General features: G+C 49.1%; 1 protein-coding gene across 13 annotated transcripts in view; it reads right to left on the bottom strand.

The window, feature by feature from the left end:
* EIF4G3 (eukaryotic translation initiation factor 4 gamma 3) overlaps nt 1–16,834 on the bottom strand; it is a 150,960-nt gene that overhangs the window by 61,330 nt on the left and 72,796 nt on the right. For 8 of the 13 annotated variants that reach the window (XM_036396108.2, XM_036396109.2, XM_054517130.1 and 5 more), the window contains 6 exons: nt 14,733–14,765; nt 8,605–8,625; nt 7,489–7,668; nt 6,365–6,479; nt 3,054–3,154; nt 309–431 (listed from right to left, as the gene is read on the bottom strand). In XM_036396108.2, the coding sequence (XP_036252001.1) occupies nt 309–431; nt 3,054–3,154; nt 6,365–6,479; nt 7,489–7,668; nt 8,605–8,625; nt 14,733–14,765 (573 nt within the window). The remainder of the gene's footprint in view (nt 1–308; nt 432–3,053; nt 3,155–6,364; nt 6,480–7,488; nt 7,669–8,604; nt 8,626–14,732; nt 14,766–16,834) is intronic. The other 5 variants (XM_036396111.2, XM_036396107.2, XM_036396106.2 and 2 more) reach the window with 3 other exon arrangements.

Genomic DNA, 16,834 nt, shown 5'->3' with positions numbered 1-16,834 from the left:
GAAGGTCTGTAATCAATCACCCTTGTGACATGGGCTTTCCCAGGTGCATAAAGACACCTCCTTTCCCACAGATATTTTGGCTCCTCCTTGAACACTGAAAATCTACTGCTGATAGAAAACCAGGGAGGGGAAAGAACAGCAGCACTGGGGCTCCAATGATCAAACTTGGGCAAGCGTCATGGCTGGAGAATATTGATTCTGTGAATCAATGAATCATTTGGGAGCATGCAGGTCTCTGGGATGGTCCAGGTGTGGCTGGAGGTGGGAGGGAGAGGCCCCAGGGGAGGAGGAGCACGGCCCTTCCTTACCTGAGGTGGAGTCGGGGTGGAGGTGGGTCTGACGATGGGCGGGGTGGGGTTCCTGCTGCCCCCTCCAGACATGATTTCCTCTGTTATGTCCTTGCCTCCCTGGTTTGGATCCCGGATTCGGATCTACAGGATTGAGAGAATTGCAATAAGAGCAAAGGAATCATTCCCACAGTGTTCCTGTACCTGCTGTCCTGGTGGAGAGCAGCACAAGCTCCCAGCACAGGCAGCAGGAGATGCTCTGGGATGAGCTGGGGCTCAGCAGCAGCACTGGGATGTGCCTTGTTTCCATGGCTTGGAATGCATGGCATGTCATCCCTTCATCAACACCTAATTTAATCAAAACCTAATTGAATCATCAACCACACCAAGTTCAGTCTAAATATGTGCACCCTGTAATGCAAAATACAGGCTCTGCTGCTGGAATGTGAGTTTCCTGCAACTGAGAAAAAGTGGGGGACAGTTTGGGTACAAGCTCAGCTTGCCCAGTAGTGGAAAGGGCAAGAATGGAGAAAAGGTTTTGTTTTTTACCCCGACAGGAAACTCCCTGACCTTGCCAGCCCACTTCTAGGAAAGGGGGAAAGCAAATCAGTCCCAGGTTCCCCCAAAACAGAGGGAATCAAACAAAAATACTGAGTGGAGGAAAGGGAAACTGAAAGAACAAACTCAAAGTCCTTAGAACTCTGCAGCATTTAGGAAAGAAATGGGATTTTTGAGTCTCTTCACAGCTCCAAAATGGGAAGAAAAAAATATTTTCCAAAAGAAACCACTCCAGAACACTCAGTGAATCCTCAACTGACACTTGAGCCAATCCATTCCCTGAGCAGGGGGAAGAGCCAGCGTGTCTGGGATAATGTGAAACAGCTTTTCATCTCCAGCAGAATATGATAACCCTGAAGACAGAATTCTGTCTATCTGCCCACCTTCTCCAAAGCTCTTGGCTGAACTTGAGATCAATTCCATGCAGAAATCCAAGCAAACCAAGAGACACCATCACCCTTCCCAGGGCAGGGGCTCTGCTGGAAACCAGCCTGTAATGAATGGCCCCATGGCAGGGGCTGGGAATGGTCCTGCAGCTCCTTCCAAGCCAGCCCTTCTGGGATGCTGGGCTGTAAAACTGGAACTGCAGAAGGGCTTTGTGACTTAAACTCAGTTTGGCTTCACTCTGTTTGGGAACACACACACACACACACTGTACTCAGGGTGTTGAGTCTGGGCTTCTCTTATTTTTGATAAAATAAGGATAAATTAATTATTTTAGCAATTTTTTTTTACTAAAATATTTCATTAACTACAGCAACAAGGACCTGAGAGATGGCCCTCTCCTCCTCCTGACACAGAGTCAATGGCATTAAAAACAAGATTTCCCTGCCTGCAAAGGAAATTTGTAGTACTCAAATACTCAGCTCATGGTGGATGTGGGCATGTGCACAATAATACATTTAATTTTTTTCATTTCTCCAACAGTTGCAACACCAATTACCAAACTGAAACAGCACATTCAGAGAGAAGCATCTTGGGCATTTAAAATCCCTTTTCTGCCTCAAAGAACTCAGCTTGGCTGGCATGGAAGTGCCTTAATCCCAGCTGAGCGTGTCTGATCAGCTCTGCATTTTAATGGCATCAGGGATCTGGGCATGTCGTGTTTGGGATGCTGAAAAGAGACTCCTGGGGCCTGAAGAGGTGACAAAAAAGCTGCTGAGAGCAGCCACCAAAAAGGCCTTTCCTGCAGGCACAGCTCACACATTGTTCAGTTCTTCCGGTCTCCCAAATCAAGTGTCACCCCAGATCACCCTCAAAACTCCAAAGATGCAAATATTCTGCATTTTGAGACATGTCTAAGTCCTGTTATTCTTTTCTACCCCCAGGAAACTGTTCTTTTAATGTTTCCAAAGCACTCTCACACAAACACTGCTGTAATTTCCTCTTCAGTCCTTTACAAACGATTCATTCACGAGTTCAAGCCCACATCATCTTTTCCTGGTTAAACCTCACATTTACCCCACACACCTCCACTGTTCTCCACATCCACCTGTAGATGGGTTGAAATTCCCTTCATCTGCCTCTCTCAGATTCCCCCCAGTGAACTAGAAAGAGAGGGAATGTACTCTCCAAACCCATATCCACTTTGATAATGTGGTCAGGTTCTTTCAAGCCTGCAAATACATCCACAACCTCCCGGTTTTCCACCTTTTTCAATGCATAATATTCAATAATTTCTGATTTGTCACTTTGAACCAATTCCCAACATTCTCCCAAACTGCTGAGTTCACTCATTCCCACCTGGCTTTTTGGGAGCACTCTGAGCAGCAGCACAGGTGAGGATTCCAGGCTTGGGCCGACCATGCTGCTTTTGTTCATGTTTATTGAAAACCGGCAAAATTATTTTCCTTTTCGACTGGCTGAGATGTCACAAACTCAGAGTGGACAGTGCCCATAGAAAAATAGAAAACAGCACTGTGCAATGTTTAATTACACTTCATCTCTTTGGGAATCACAAAATAACTGGTTTGGGGTGGGAGGGGACCTTGAAGCTCATCTTAGAGCATGGGCAGGGACACCTCCCACTGTCCCAGGCTGCTCCCAGCCCTGTCCAGCCTGGCCTTGGACACCTCCAGGGATGCAGGGCAGCCAAGGCTGCTCTGGGCTCCTGTGCCAGGGCCTCCAGTGAAGGTAAAGCTCAGGTTTAATCTGAAGAACATTATTCATGTCCTTGCAGCTCCCCCCAGCACAGAGTGCCCCACTCACCGTTTTCTTCTCTCTCTTGGCAGGCGGCGGCTGCTGCTGCTGCGTAGGCACAATGATGGGTGCAGACTGGTACACGGGCTGGCTGGGGTAGAAGGGTGTTCCTGGGGCAGCAGTGACACAAACAGAGGGACAAGGTCAGCTCAGGACACACAACCAATGCCAGAGGTGCAGCATCCCTCTGAGAGGGCTGGGTTTGCTCAGCTCCGCTGCCACTCAGCAGAAGCTGATGCTCCATCAAGACAAGAGATTCAGGCACCATTTCTTGTTTGATTTCCATGACCCCAAATTGGCCATGTACATCATCCATGTCTGAGAGGCTGTGGACACCACAGAGGCACTGCAAGAGCATCCCTGGGCTCCTCTGCCTGACAAACAGGAAGATTTTCTGCTGGATTTGCTGCTGGTTTATCAGGGGTTTTCTGCCTTTGTAGAGAAATTCAGTCTAACCAATACAAACAATCTGTGAGGTCAACTGCAACCTATTTGGAAGCACAACCAGAAAATTTAATTATGAGCAATGTTCCTGTCATGCTGCAACACACAAAAAGCAGGACCATGGTGATGAGTGCAGAATTACACCACAGTGCTGGTCACATTCCTAGCAGCCAGTGTGGCTCATTAGGGTTTTCTCAGTGGAATGAGAGTGGCTCAGTGAATCACCAAGTGCTTTAAGACCACACCAGAGATGAGGGTGGCAGAGCAGAGCTGCCTCCTGCCCATGGATCAGGTGTCAGGGGAATGTGTAAGGTGCTGCTGGGTGTTCTCCCTTCTAGGCATGGATTCTGGATGAACTGAGTGCTTGCACTTGCCTCTGGCCCAATCTGATCTATTCTTCAGCTGAACTAACCTTTAACTGGGTATGAAAATCTGGATTGTGCCTGTAACCCAACCAGGAGGTCGCTGGATCTCAGGCAAAGGGTGAAATCCAAGAGAGCAAATTAAACCAGCCCAGCACAGCCTGATTTGCAACTCCAAGGATGCATTTCTCCTGCTGAGAGCTGTAAACCCCAGCTCAGAGGGCTTTCCTCTGCATCCTCAGAGAGGGAACTCCTCCTGTGCAAGCAGGGAGCACTGCATGGCATCAAGGAGCTCAAAGCCACACTCCTGGCTGGGCTGAATTACTCAGGAGATGTCTCAGTTTGAATGCCAGGGCCAGCAAAGCCACTTCAGATCTGGCCTCAAAGTCTCTATCTGCATCTCTGCAGGCTGGGAATCAAAAATTATTGCCCAGAGCAGCTGTGGCTGCCCATGGATCCCTGGAAATGCCCAAGGCCAAGCTGGGCAGGGCTGGGAGCAGCCTGGGACAGTGGGAGGTGTCCCTGCCCATGGCAGGGGGTGGGACTGGATGGGCTTTAAGGTCCTTCCAAGCCAAACCATCCTGGGATTTGGTGATTCTATGAACCCTGCTGATGAGCAGGTGTCCAAGCAGAGCCTGGCCAAGGTGAGGGAACAGGAGGAGCCTGGGATCCTGCAAGGTGTGAATTCCCTTCACTGGCAGTCTCCTGGAAACCAGATATAACCACATCACCTGCAGTGGGATCCCTGCTGGAGAGGCAGCTCCAGCAGAACTCAGGGAATGACTCTCCCTTTATGAAAAGTATTTTTAAAACCCAAATCCTGAAGAAAGTAACTTCTGGAAAGAAACAGCTTCTGTGACAAGCCAAGTGCATTTGCCAGTGCCACACTCTCTGCTCTGCTCCCTGCCTTTGATCCCTTCCAGTTCTTCAGCACCCAACTTTTAGTCTCTCTCCTACCCACTGATCACTTCAAGGTCTTTCCCAGTGTTGTACAGAAACTCCCTGACATCAGAGAATGATAAACTGCAAAACTGAGTTATAAAACTGCACTGTCCATCTTCACAAGTTTTTTCTTCCACTGTATTTTCCCATATCACTTTCTTTAGGTCTTGCCCAGCTGCAATGATTTGGATATCCAGCAGCCACACTGGCCACAAGCCCTGTGCTTGATGGAAAAGGCACTGCCAGCAGCACTGAACATGCCTGAAAAGCAGATTTAGCTGCTCCCCAAACCTGGCAGCACCTGGAGAGAGCTGAGCATTCCCAGTCCCTATACACAGCAAGGGAGTGACAGGAGGGAAAGGTGTGGGTAAGTACAGGCAAATCCCTGGTGAAACCTTCCCTGCCTGGAGAACTCTGCAGGACAGAGAGCTCTGGCTTCACCCACTGATGCTCCACAGCTGCAGCAACCTAAAACTGGGACTGAAAGATTCCAAGATTTTCTGCAAAAAAACCAGGTGCTTCCAGGAGAGGAAAGGAGCTGGAAATGAACCTTGTCCTAATTACAGAAGTGAAGACAGATAAATGGCACCAAGCAAGCAGGAGGTAAAAAACAGACCTGTAGCATTACAAGAAATGAGGAATACTGGGCAATTTCCTCATCTAGTGGATCAGATTTGAAGCATCATTACAATTTTTCTTCTATTTTCTCCAGGATCAACCACCAGGAAGTAGCTGCCCTGTAATTACCCTCTCTCCTATTCTGAAATTGCATTACCAGGTTCAAGGGCTTTATAACAACCTTTCAATAATTCCTATGCATTCCACACAGACCAGATAAATAAGAGAAGGAAAAGAGGAAAAATAAGAGACCTTTCTGAATGATGCACAGGGAAGCTACTGGGTTTTTCTCTCCTTCCAAAGGGATCTCTGTGTGTGAAGAGCAAACTGCAATTCTGCCAAGGGAGCAGGGCTGTTACTGGTCAGCCTGGAAGGGAATCAGTCACCCCAAGGCTCCAAAACTCCAACAGAGAATTCCCATAGGAGCCTGAGAATATCTCTGCAGGGAGCAGTGAGTGACCAAATGCATGAAAAGGCCAAATTTTGGCCTCTGCAGGAGTTACAGACTGGACTAAATTATCTTGGCAGCATCAATCCAGGGAAAAAGCCACATGGCTCGTTCTTATCCGCCAGCACACACCAAACAAGAAACACTGGGCTAAGAAATGTTAACTGCTGTTAACTGGCAATGCCAGGCATGGCACAGGGAAAACCAGGGCTGCCAAATGTACCCACAATACCTGAACAAGTAATAATGATTGAGCAGGGAACAACAACCAGCCCCACTGCTGGTCACAGGTGATCCTGGGCAGCTGCAGCCTTTCCTGACACACTCACACAAACAACACTCTGGGATTTTTCAGGAGTGAATAATCAGGGCTGTGACACCACCAAATTTAGCAGCTATTTCAAGTTCAAACAAATGCTAATCCAGCTTGTTATTATAAATCTTCAGCTTGACAACAGAAAAACACAGCAAGGACAGACTGTAAGCAGTCTCCAAGCAGAACTCACCGTAGGCATTGGGGAATTCTCCAGGACCTGGGCCTGGGTAGAAGGGTCCTGGTCCTGGTGGCTGCACAGGATATTGCTGCGGTGGCCCGACGTACGGGGGGCCACTGTGACGATACTGGGGGGACAAAACAGCCATCAACCACTGCACAAGGCCTGGGGCAAGCTGTAACTGAGCCCCTCTGAGCAACAGGCATCTGATCCTCACTCTGCTTAATGACAGTTTTGGGCAGCACAGAATTATGCATTGCTAAGGTTGGAGAAGATCTTTAAGATCACTGAGTCCAACCATCAATCAGCAGCACCAAGGTCACCACTGACCATGTCCCCAGGTGCCACATCCACACCTGGACACTTCCAGGGATGGGGACTCCCCCACTGCCCTGGGGATCCTCTGCCAGTGCCTGGCCACCCTTTCCATGAAGGAGTTTTCCCTAATATCCACCCAAACCTCTCCAAATGTTAGTGCCAAAATAAGGTAAAGCCAAGGCAGGGAGGACACAGGAGCTGAGGCAGGACAGAGCTCCTGCCCTGATTGCCACACTGTGTTATGAGGCCCAAGGTTCTGGAGTGCCTGTGGATCTATTAAGTCAAATTAGGTATTTTTAAAGCACTAAATATTTAGTCCAATATTTAGTCCAATATTTAAATGTCCAAGACGTTGGTTTCCTACTGTGTTTGAGGGAGGCCTGAAAGAGGTGATTGGTTCCTAGTGCCTCCGTGCACAGAAGAACAAATACTTCATACAGAGAAAGGACAGAGGCTGAACCACAGAATCCTGCAATCATTTAGGCTGGAAAAGCCCCCTACAATCACCAAGTCCAACTGTTCCCCCAGCACTGCCAAGCCCACCCCTGAACCCTGTCCCCACATGCCACATCCACACGTTTCTTCAACACTTCCAGGGATGCTGGCTCCACCACTGACTGCCCTGGGGAGCCTCTGCAATGCCCCATCATGAAGGAACTTTTCTCAATACCTAATCTAGACCTGCCCTGGCACATGATATTCAACTCCCAGCCTGATTTCACAGCCACATCCCCACACCCTCCTGGCGGCTCCTGAGACAACCCCCATGCATCAAACACTGCTCTGCAGCTCCTCAGGTGCCTGGAGGCTGGATTTACCTGTGGGATACAGTACTGGGGGCCCTGAGGCATGGGGTAGGGCATTGGCAGGTGGTTCACCATCATGATGTGCTGGTTGGTTTGGTACACGGCAGTCGGGGTCTGCGCTCCGGGACGGATGGAGGGGCTGCTGTTCTGGATGGTGGCTCTTGGAGGCTGGATCTGAGGCCTCTGAAAAAACTACAAGAGGGAAGGGAGAGAGGAGAGAAAACAAAGAACTGGTCAGACTCCCTGGGAAAGAATTGGAGATATGCTTACAATATTAGAGTGATGGTGTTAGTTTCCAGAGGTTGCCACGCTTGCAGAAAACTGCAGGACAGTCCTTGTTTCTCTGTGAACAGCAGGGCCCTCTATGGCTTTCTATTTTACAAGGTAGAATCAGACAAGAAACTTTACAAACTAAGAATTATTAGTTTGTATCCCCTGAATTTTACAGCTGAACCTTCAGAGCCAACTTTAGAAAAATGAGATTGTCTAATTTCCTTTTTATAAGGTGGGCTGGCTGCTAAAATCCCCACCCTTATAAATGCCCCAGGGAAATAAAACATCAAGGCAACTGTTCCAATTTATCTCCAGAAGAGCTAAAACTCCAGAATTTCACAGAGGTCAGAGGCACCTCATGCCTCTCCTTCACATCCAGGTCACCTGTCCTGCCCTGTTTTCCAAAGGGTGGCAACCAGGGTGGTCCCAAAGCCTTGCACCACGCTGGCATAAGGTGCTGCCCTGGCAGATGGGCCAGGCCCAGGCAGCCAAGCAAGCCCTGGCAGAGACCCATGCCCACCTTCCTGTGCTGGGAGCAGCCCTGGGATGGGCACAGGCCTGGCTCTGCACCCTGGGATGGGCATTGGGCTGGCTCTGACTCTGCCTCCCAGAATGGGCACAGGGCTGGCTCTGGATCTGAACCCAGGATGGATATGGGGCTGGCTGTGCCCTCTGGGATGGGCACGGGGCTGCAGGCCCTGGCTCTGCCCCCAGGATGGGCACAGGGCTGCAGGCCCTGGCTCTGAGCTCACAGCTCAGGAGGTGAGGGAGGCACCACACGCTGAGGCATTCACTGACAGAGGAGTGACCAGGTGAGAGACACTGATGCCATGCAGAACCAGGAGTTGGAGTTACCTGTATAGGTCTGAATCCTCCCTTCAATAACGAAGCAAGAAAGCAGCAGGAAACAGAAAGAAAGCCAATGGAACAGCTTACAGATCAACAGGAAGGAATAGGATACAACATGCACCCTAAATGAACACAGTTGCAGTCAGCTTCTGCCCTGCTCTGACTCATCCCTTCCAGAAACAGCCAGGAAAAGACCCTGAGTGGCACCATGGACTCTGCTGCCAGAATCCCACAGGGTCAGAACTCTCCTAGGAAAGTTTCACATCCAAGTATAAAAGTTAAAAAAAAAAAAACAAACAAACTCAATCAAACCATGATTTACTGCATGAAATGTGACACTACAGAAAGACTTTGTCTTTACTCTGTTCCTAAAACATCAAATATTTCTCCTTCTGGTCTCTTTCAGTGGTACAGAGAGAGCAGATAAAGCAGAAACCCTGGCTCCAATAATGGATTTCTTTCCTTTTCTGCACCAAGACTGGGAGGGGAAGAAATGCCACATATTTAACTGTTCAGTAAAAAGTAATTATAATAATTAGGCCACCACACATCACACTGAATCCTGCTGGCTGCTGTGCAGTGATGTGCTACAGGGAGTAACTGTGCCAGGAGGAGTGAGAAAAGAAGAGAGGGGAAGGAAGGGATGAGCTGGGATTGTCCACCCCAGGTTTGGGAAGGAAGTTGTGATGTCTCTGTCCTCAACATGACAATGAGCTTAAAATGCCCATTCTGGAGCTGCTGAAGAGTTCATGACACCTGAGCTGCTCCCCACAGCAAACCATCTGTCCAGGGAAGCCCTGGATGACTCTTTCAGATAACCAGACATTGTTAAGGTGAGCACAATTATTTATGTCCAGCCCTGTCAACCTGCATGAAGAGCTGTCCCCAGCTGGAAGTGTGACCTGAACCAGGAGAACAGAACTGTTTGGGGAGAAAAGTTTGGAAGTGAGGGTGGAGAAAGCAAATGAGAAGAACAAGAGCCCAGCGTGGTCCTGCTCTGATAAAACCTGTGTGTGGCTGGGAGATGTGGGGCAGATGCAGGAGTGTGGCATGAACCAGGTACAGGTGCTGAATTTATGGTGAGAATCACCAGAGTTTGTGGTTTTTCGATATCCAAAGAGACCAAAAAGTGTAAAAGTCTTTCTTTTTTCACTGTAATTCACTGAGTAATGGTCATTTTTAAGCTGTAAGCATGTTGCAGCATATGTCTCACTGAGGGAGGGTTGGAAAAATTTAATAAGCCCCACACAGGTGTGTGTTTATGCAGAGTGAAAAGGGCTGGAGGCAGAAGTGAGACCTCTCTCTATCAACAGCACCTCCATCCACAGGGCAGAGCAGGAAAAGCCCCAGTGCCAGGGATGGGGAGACCCCACCCATGGAATCTGCTCCTCAGGTCCTGCTGCAGCTCCAGAACCTGCTGGGAGCACCAGGGAACGCTCCCAGCACTGGGAGCCCCTTGGGCAAGGCCAGCTGCTCCTCCAGAGCCTCCAGCTGGGCCCTGGAGGCTCCCAAGGCTCCTGGAGGCTCCCAAGGCTCCCATGCTGGGACACAGCCCGGGGCTCTTCCTCTGCAAACCCCCTCCCTACCCCTCTGCCCTTCCTTGCCATTTTCCCTTTAGTCACTGCTCACACACCCCAACCCTGCCAAATCCTTTTATTTACCATCATCTTCTTCATTTTCTTCCCCAATCACTCCGTGCCCAGAGTTATAAAATCAATGATCAATGTGCCACCAAGGAAAAGCAGAGATCCAGTGTCACAGGCATCTTTTATGAGAAATCCTTTCCTTAAGATTTTTTCTCCTGAGAGCTGGGAGGCCTCAGGGACAAAATGTAACCAATGGTTATCTGCTGCTGTGGAATGCAACAGGTGCATCTGGGATTGGGCTCATGTGGTTGTTTCTAATTAATGGCCAATCACAGTCAGCTGGCTCGGACTCTCTGTCCCAGACAGAAGCCTTTGTTATGATTCCTTCTTTTTCTATCCTTAGCCAGCCTTCTGATGAAATCCTTTCTTCTATTCTTTTAGTATAGTTTTAATATAATATATATAATGAAGTAATAAATCAATCCTTCTGAAACATGGAGTCAGATCCTGGTCTCTGCCCTCATCCTCAGACCCTGTGAACACGGTCACACCCCAGGAGAGCCCCAGCCCCCTCCATCACCCAGCACTGCTTTTCATGGGTTTGCCCTGAGCTCTGTATTTCCAGGCCATGGCTCCCAGTGCCAGGAGTGCTCCCTTGGACCCCAAAGCTGCACCAAAATAGAAATTTGGCGTAAGAGCCTGAAAACAAACCTGTGCTAAGCTCAGCCTGGCAAACATGGGCATTCATCAATTTTTTTTCCCCAGGAGCCTGGGGGGAGGTTTGGAGAATGGAAGCAAAAGGAAAGTTCAAGTTGTCACCCAAGCTCTGCACTTCACTCAAGCTTCTTGTGGCCCTGTTATTAATTTTTAGTCTTTCTGGTGCCACCAGGCCCCAGCCCTTGGTGGGATAACCTGAGCCTGGCCTGGGGCAGGGAGGAGGAGGTGCCTGCATGGGCAATGCAGCAGGAACTGCAGAGGAGCTGCAGCCCTGAGATGTGAAGATCAGAGAATTGTGGAATTGTTTAGGTTGGAAAAACCCTCTAAGATCATCGAGTCCATCCCTAACCCATGTCCCCAGGTGCCACATGCACACCTTGTCTGAACACTTCCAGTGATGCTGACTCCACCTCTTCCAGTGCCTGAGCACCCTCTCCATGAAGAGATTTTCCCAATATCCCAAAACCTCCCTTGGTGCAGCTGGAGGCCATTTCCTCTTGTGCTGTCCCTCCTCCAGGAGCAGGAGCTGCAGCTCAAACCCCCAGGTAGCTCTTTGGGCTGGCTCAAGGCTTGTTTCCTTCCCCTCTGACTCCCCCTGTTTTACTATTTACTAAATCATAAAATGAAGGGAAAAAGCCCTTTTTGGTATTTAGATGTGGCAGCTCCTTCACACACTCATGGATGCAGACAGGGAAGTAACTGCAGCAGTTTCCCATCACTTTCTGACTTGAAATACCCCAAAAAAGCTACAAAATGGTCAGCTGGGTCAGTTCAGGGAGTGAACTCCCAACCTCTCCAAGTCCCAAAGCTTTTCCACAGCAGCATCCAGCCAAGCCCATTCTCCTGTACCAGTAACATCCAGAGGAACTCAAGCAACCCCAAGGTAAAACTGGAATAAACTCCACCAGCAACCTCAAGTGAGAGGCTGAGCCACGAGCAGCAAACCCATCTCAAACACAGTTCAAGTCAAAAGGAAATAACCACATTTCAATTTGTATTTCTGATTTCTGTTTTTAATCACACCAGCCTCTTCTGAGCACTCATTTCTAAAATAAACCCCACACTCCCCAAGTCACTTCATAAGTGAAGGGGTTTTAGGCAGATTCAAATGTACCAAAAATTTGCATTTTGGAGCTCAGGTTAGAAGAAAACTGCTGTTCTCAACTGTGCTTTGTGAGGATCAGAAGCAACAAAGTGACTCCACAGCCTCACTCAGAAAGAAAAAACAGAAAGTCTGTGCAGGAAGTGGGAAATGGAGCAGCAATTCCAGCAGGGAATAGCTCCATGAGCCACAGCATTTGGGGAAAAACACAAGCTGAGAGTGGATTCCAAAATACTGCCCAAAACACTTTGCAGGGGCTGTTTTCTCTCTCCTATGAAGTGAGGTTTTCCTGCAGATTCTCAGTGTGTGATCTCAGAATCAGGGATTACTGATGCACACTTAACTTCCAGTCACAACTGCTGCAATTATTTCATTTCCCTTCAGCCACTATTGGTAACACCCAAATCTTTGCTGTTTTCTCTCTCACAGTGGGGTCACATTTCCCTCAGCATTAACTGGCTCCACCAGCTCCCACTGTAACTGTCCAACTGCAGGGCAGGCATTTCCACCCAGGACAAAACCCTGCTCATAAAGCTGTCATTCAACTTCAGGTGCTTAAATCATGCTCATTTGAGGACCTTAAAGCTCTAATAATTACAGGCAGTAACAGTGAAGAACAATCCATTATTTGCCTGAAGGAGACCCAGAATCAATACAAGGCACATGTTAATAAAAGCTGGGATGGACACAGGGAATTGCAAACCCCACGGTGCTGCTGATGCCTTCAAAGGGAAGGTGGAGTTGCTGCAGTAAATATTAGCCCTGCTGAGGCCAATTTACTTATTTAGCATTTTCTAGCTGATGAATCTCAGTCTCAAAGCTCTCAGCTTGTGTTACACAGTTTAACCAAGTTTACAAACTCTCCTGTGAGGATAATTATTTCTGTTGGTCTCGAGCACCCTGTGAGTGCTGGGTTCAGATGAAATTGCTCCCACAGCTGTGACCTCCTGCATGTGGCAGGGGCCAAAATCCCTGTCTGCACCCCCAGTCCACACCGTGGGTGTTTTGGGTTAAAGGAAACAAACAGCTGATCCACAGCCCAGGTGTCTCTGTGCCTGTCCTGCTGCAGCACATGACAGATGTAACTGGAATAAATCCTGGAATATTTTCCTAATGGTGACAGCTTCTCACAGATCATTATAAGCAGATTCAAATGTAAGAGAGACAAAAATCTAACTGTGATAAAATCAGGAAAACACTCAGAATTTACCAGCACAGTAAGGGCAGGGCCATAACTGGGTCCAAAGGAAAGTTTTGGATCCCATTCTGACAGAGTGGTGGCCAAGTCCCACCAGTAAAGCTCCAGTTGTGGGAGTATTTCCTCCAAAGCTGTGCTGCCTCAAGACTCATGGGCCAAACCCTGCTTAAAGAAAGCTCAGTAAATTTTAGGAGAACATGAAATGGCTCCCAGTGAATACATCCCTTAGGAATGAAGGGACTAAGGAGCTGCAGAGCAGGAATGCACTCTCTGCATTGGGCAGTGCAAACACTGACCTGAAGTTAAGGTCAACAGCAAAAGCATCTGAACAAGACCCTGATGCCCCATCGCTGCCCAGGCTGCCCCTGCAAACATTCCTCTGTCCCTGCCTGTCCAGCCACACTCAGAAATCACTGTCCCAAAGGTCCCATGGCACCTCTGCCCATGAGCCAACAGCTGCACCTGGCCCATTCCATTCCTTACACTCCTCTTCCTGCCCTGCTCTGCAAGGCTCCAGCTCCCCTGCTGCCCCCTGAGCTGGAAGGAACAAGGATCGTGGGGATTTGGGGGCTGTGCCCACCTAACACTTACCTGCTCTCCCCACACTGCTCATCCCAGTGTTCAACTGCTCAGGAAATGACTCAAGTGAGGACAAAATAATTCCCTGCAACAAACCTTCCATGCCTCAAGCCCCTGTCCTGACACCACAGGATTACTGGGATTTTTTTTCTATTATCTTCTGGAAACAACCTGCCTCTTGCAAGCCAAAAGAGCTCTGGGAGAGCTTCCCTGCCTCTCCTCCTCTTTCCCACCAGCAATGCCACCTCTGCTCCCTCAAAACCTACAAGAAGCATCAAAATCAGTTCCCAAGGATAAGTGTTTTGGGAAAGAGGAGTGTAGGAGCTGAAGAAAAGACAATTCCAGACACCCTGAGTAGGACAGACAGGCCTGTGCATCTGTCCTGGCACTGGAGAAGTCCCAGCTCTGCCACCCCTGAGTTCCATAAGCCACAGCTATTCCTAGATCTCCTTCTTAATAATGAAGTGGGTCCTCACAAAGTCCAAGTGGTGCAACAGGAACACTCAAAGCTTCCTACAGGTCTGGCTTTTGTGGGCTAAGTGAAAAGGACACCAAGCAATTCAATGGTGACAGATAACCAGGTGCATCACACAACAAAGGCAGGGAAGTTGTTTGGTTTGCTCCAAGGTGACATCTTAGGAAACTGAAACCACTGACTTGTTTGGGGAATACTCAGAACACATTTTTAGTGATGTGAGAAGGCAAGGGAAGCCCACACATCCCTGGCAATGATTCCCAGAGGTTCTCCTGCCCTGGGGTGTGGGTGGTTAATGGCAGCGGTGACCCGGGGGAGGTCAGTGTCACTCAGGGTGCAGGTGGCTGTTAGCAGGGTTATGCACGTGCCAGGAGCTACTGCAGGGCTGCTTCCTGCACTGAGTTAGTGGGTGAGTCACCTCCACCCCCCCCCCCAGGCAATTAGTGCAGGGTGATAACGAAGGGGCAGGTACTGTACCTGGTGATGGGCAGGTCGAGGCCCCGCTGCAAACTGAGGAAAGGCGGGAGAAACAAACACAAAAGGAAAGGCACAAAGAGTCAGAAACACCACAACGAACCAAAATGTCACACTCTATGCAAAATAAACCCACAGAAAATAAAATAACAACGACACGGTCGAAAGCTTTGCTGCAGGACAGCGACACACGGGGGCTGAGGTGTCACGATGGACATTGCTACGGGCACTGTGCTGGGAGCTGGACAAACAGCCAAAGCTGCCCCTAAAGGCACTCAGGGATGCAGGCAACCCTTATCCTGCCTGGGAGGAACACATCAAACCAAAAACCAACTGCAAACGAGCAGCAGTGGAGATTCGGAACTGTTGGAACTGGAGGTCAATGGTCAGAGCAGCTGGGCTGGAGCTGCTCCGGGGCTTTGGGGGAGCAGAGGATGGAGCCCCATGGCTGGGAAGAGCCAGGGAGGAACAGGGACATCACAGACAGGGACATCCTGCACAGGGACATCACAGACAGGGACATCCTGCACAGGGACGTCCTGCACAGGGATGTCCCTGCAAAGGGACATTTCTGCACGGGGACATCCCAGACAGGGACACCTCTGTAAAGGGACATCCCTGCACGGGGACACCTCTGTAAAGGGACATCCCTGCACAGGGACACCTCTGTAAAAGGACACCTCTGTAAAGGGACACCTCTGTAAAGGGACATCCCTGCACGGGGATACCTCTGCACAGGGACACCTCTGTAAAGGGACATCCCTGCACGGGGACACCTCTGTAAAGGGACATCCCTGCACAGGGACACCTCTGCACAGGGACACCTCTGTAAAGGGACACCTCTGTAAAGGGACACCTCTGTAAAGGGACATCCCTGCACGGGGATACCTCTGCACAGGGACACCTCTGTAAAGGGACATCCTGCACAGGGACACCTCTGCACAGGGACATCCCTGCACAGGGACACCTCTGCACAGGGACATCCCTGCTCGGGGACACCTCTGTAAAGGGACATCCCTGCACAGGGACACCTCTGTAAAGGGACACCCCTGAGAGGCAAAGAGCAGCCACTCCTGGCACGTCCACCCCTGCCACTGCATTTCCAGCTAACTCCTCCACTGGGGTCACAGCAAAGCCCCTGTAAGGAGTGGCATGTGTCACCTCTCTGAAAGACAAGGCCCAGCCCAGGCAGTGCAGCCTGGCTGGAGAACAGGAGGTTCTGGGTCCCAGCCCTGAGCTCAGGCCACTGAATCATCTCCCACTCACTTGGGCCACAAGCAGAGGAAAATAACCCCAATTTAACATGCTCAGCTGACATTAAAAGCATTTCCCAAGAAGGAACTGATTGTTAAAATAGAAATAAAAATGAATGCAAGAAATGGAAAATATAAATAAAGATGACAAGGTACCCACTTCCAGAGCTGAGTTAGGTGTTGAAACCCATAATTGTCAGTGTTAGAGCAGAGCTCCACCATGAGAGCAGGGAATTCTACTGAGAAGAGCTCCAATAATGAAGTGCAGTGACCACAGCTACATCCACAGTGGATTTTAGCCACCACGTGCCTCTGCTGTGAAGGCTCAGCACAGCCACCTCTGCTCACTCAGGGGCTCATTGTGGTTCACTCTCTGCCTCACAACAGTGATCAAAACTGGGTAATTAGTGACTTTCTTAATAAGTTTATTTTCTATATGGAAAAGTGGGCCTGGGTTCACTTGCAGCCCTTACAGCTCCTCTAACACCAACATGAAGCAAAGCATAAATACTGACTGGTCCATTTGATCTTTTCCTTTATAAACACTTAAATTGCCTAGATTTAAAGATTTCCAAGAACTACTCTGCTAATCCTGGTGTTTATATATTCCTTCTACCTTCACATCATGGTGGCACTTGGTGACACTTGGATGAAAGTCATAAAACCCTTCAGAAATGTGTAAATATGGACACACAGACTGATCCTGGGACAAGAGTTTATTAAGAATGACCTGCACTGGTTCACCAAATAGTTTTCTCACCCTGGAAAATTCTCCCTAAGCCTTACAATGAAGAGTAAAAAAGCAAAGCATGGTCACCTTGTGGAACTACAAAGCTGTAATTTCTATTTTAA

The sequence above is a fragment of the Molothrus ater genome, chromosome 23, assembly GCF_012460135.2.
Source record: "Molothrus ater isolate BHLD 08-10-18 breed brown headed cowbird chromosome 23, BPBGC_Mater_1.1, whole genome shotgun sequence".
NCBI classification, from domain to species: Eukaryota; Metazoa; Chordata; class Aves; order Passeriformes; family Icteridae; genus Molothrus; species Molothrus ater.
The sequence above is the reverse complement of the archived record's forward strand: the minus strand, read 5'-3'. Positions and strand labels throughout refer to the sequence as shown.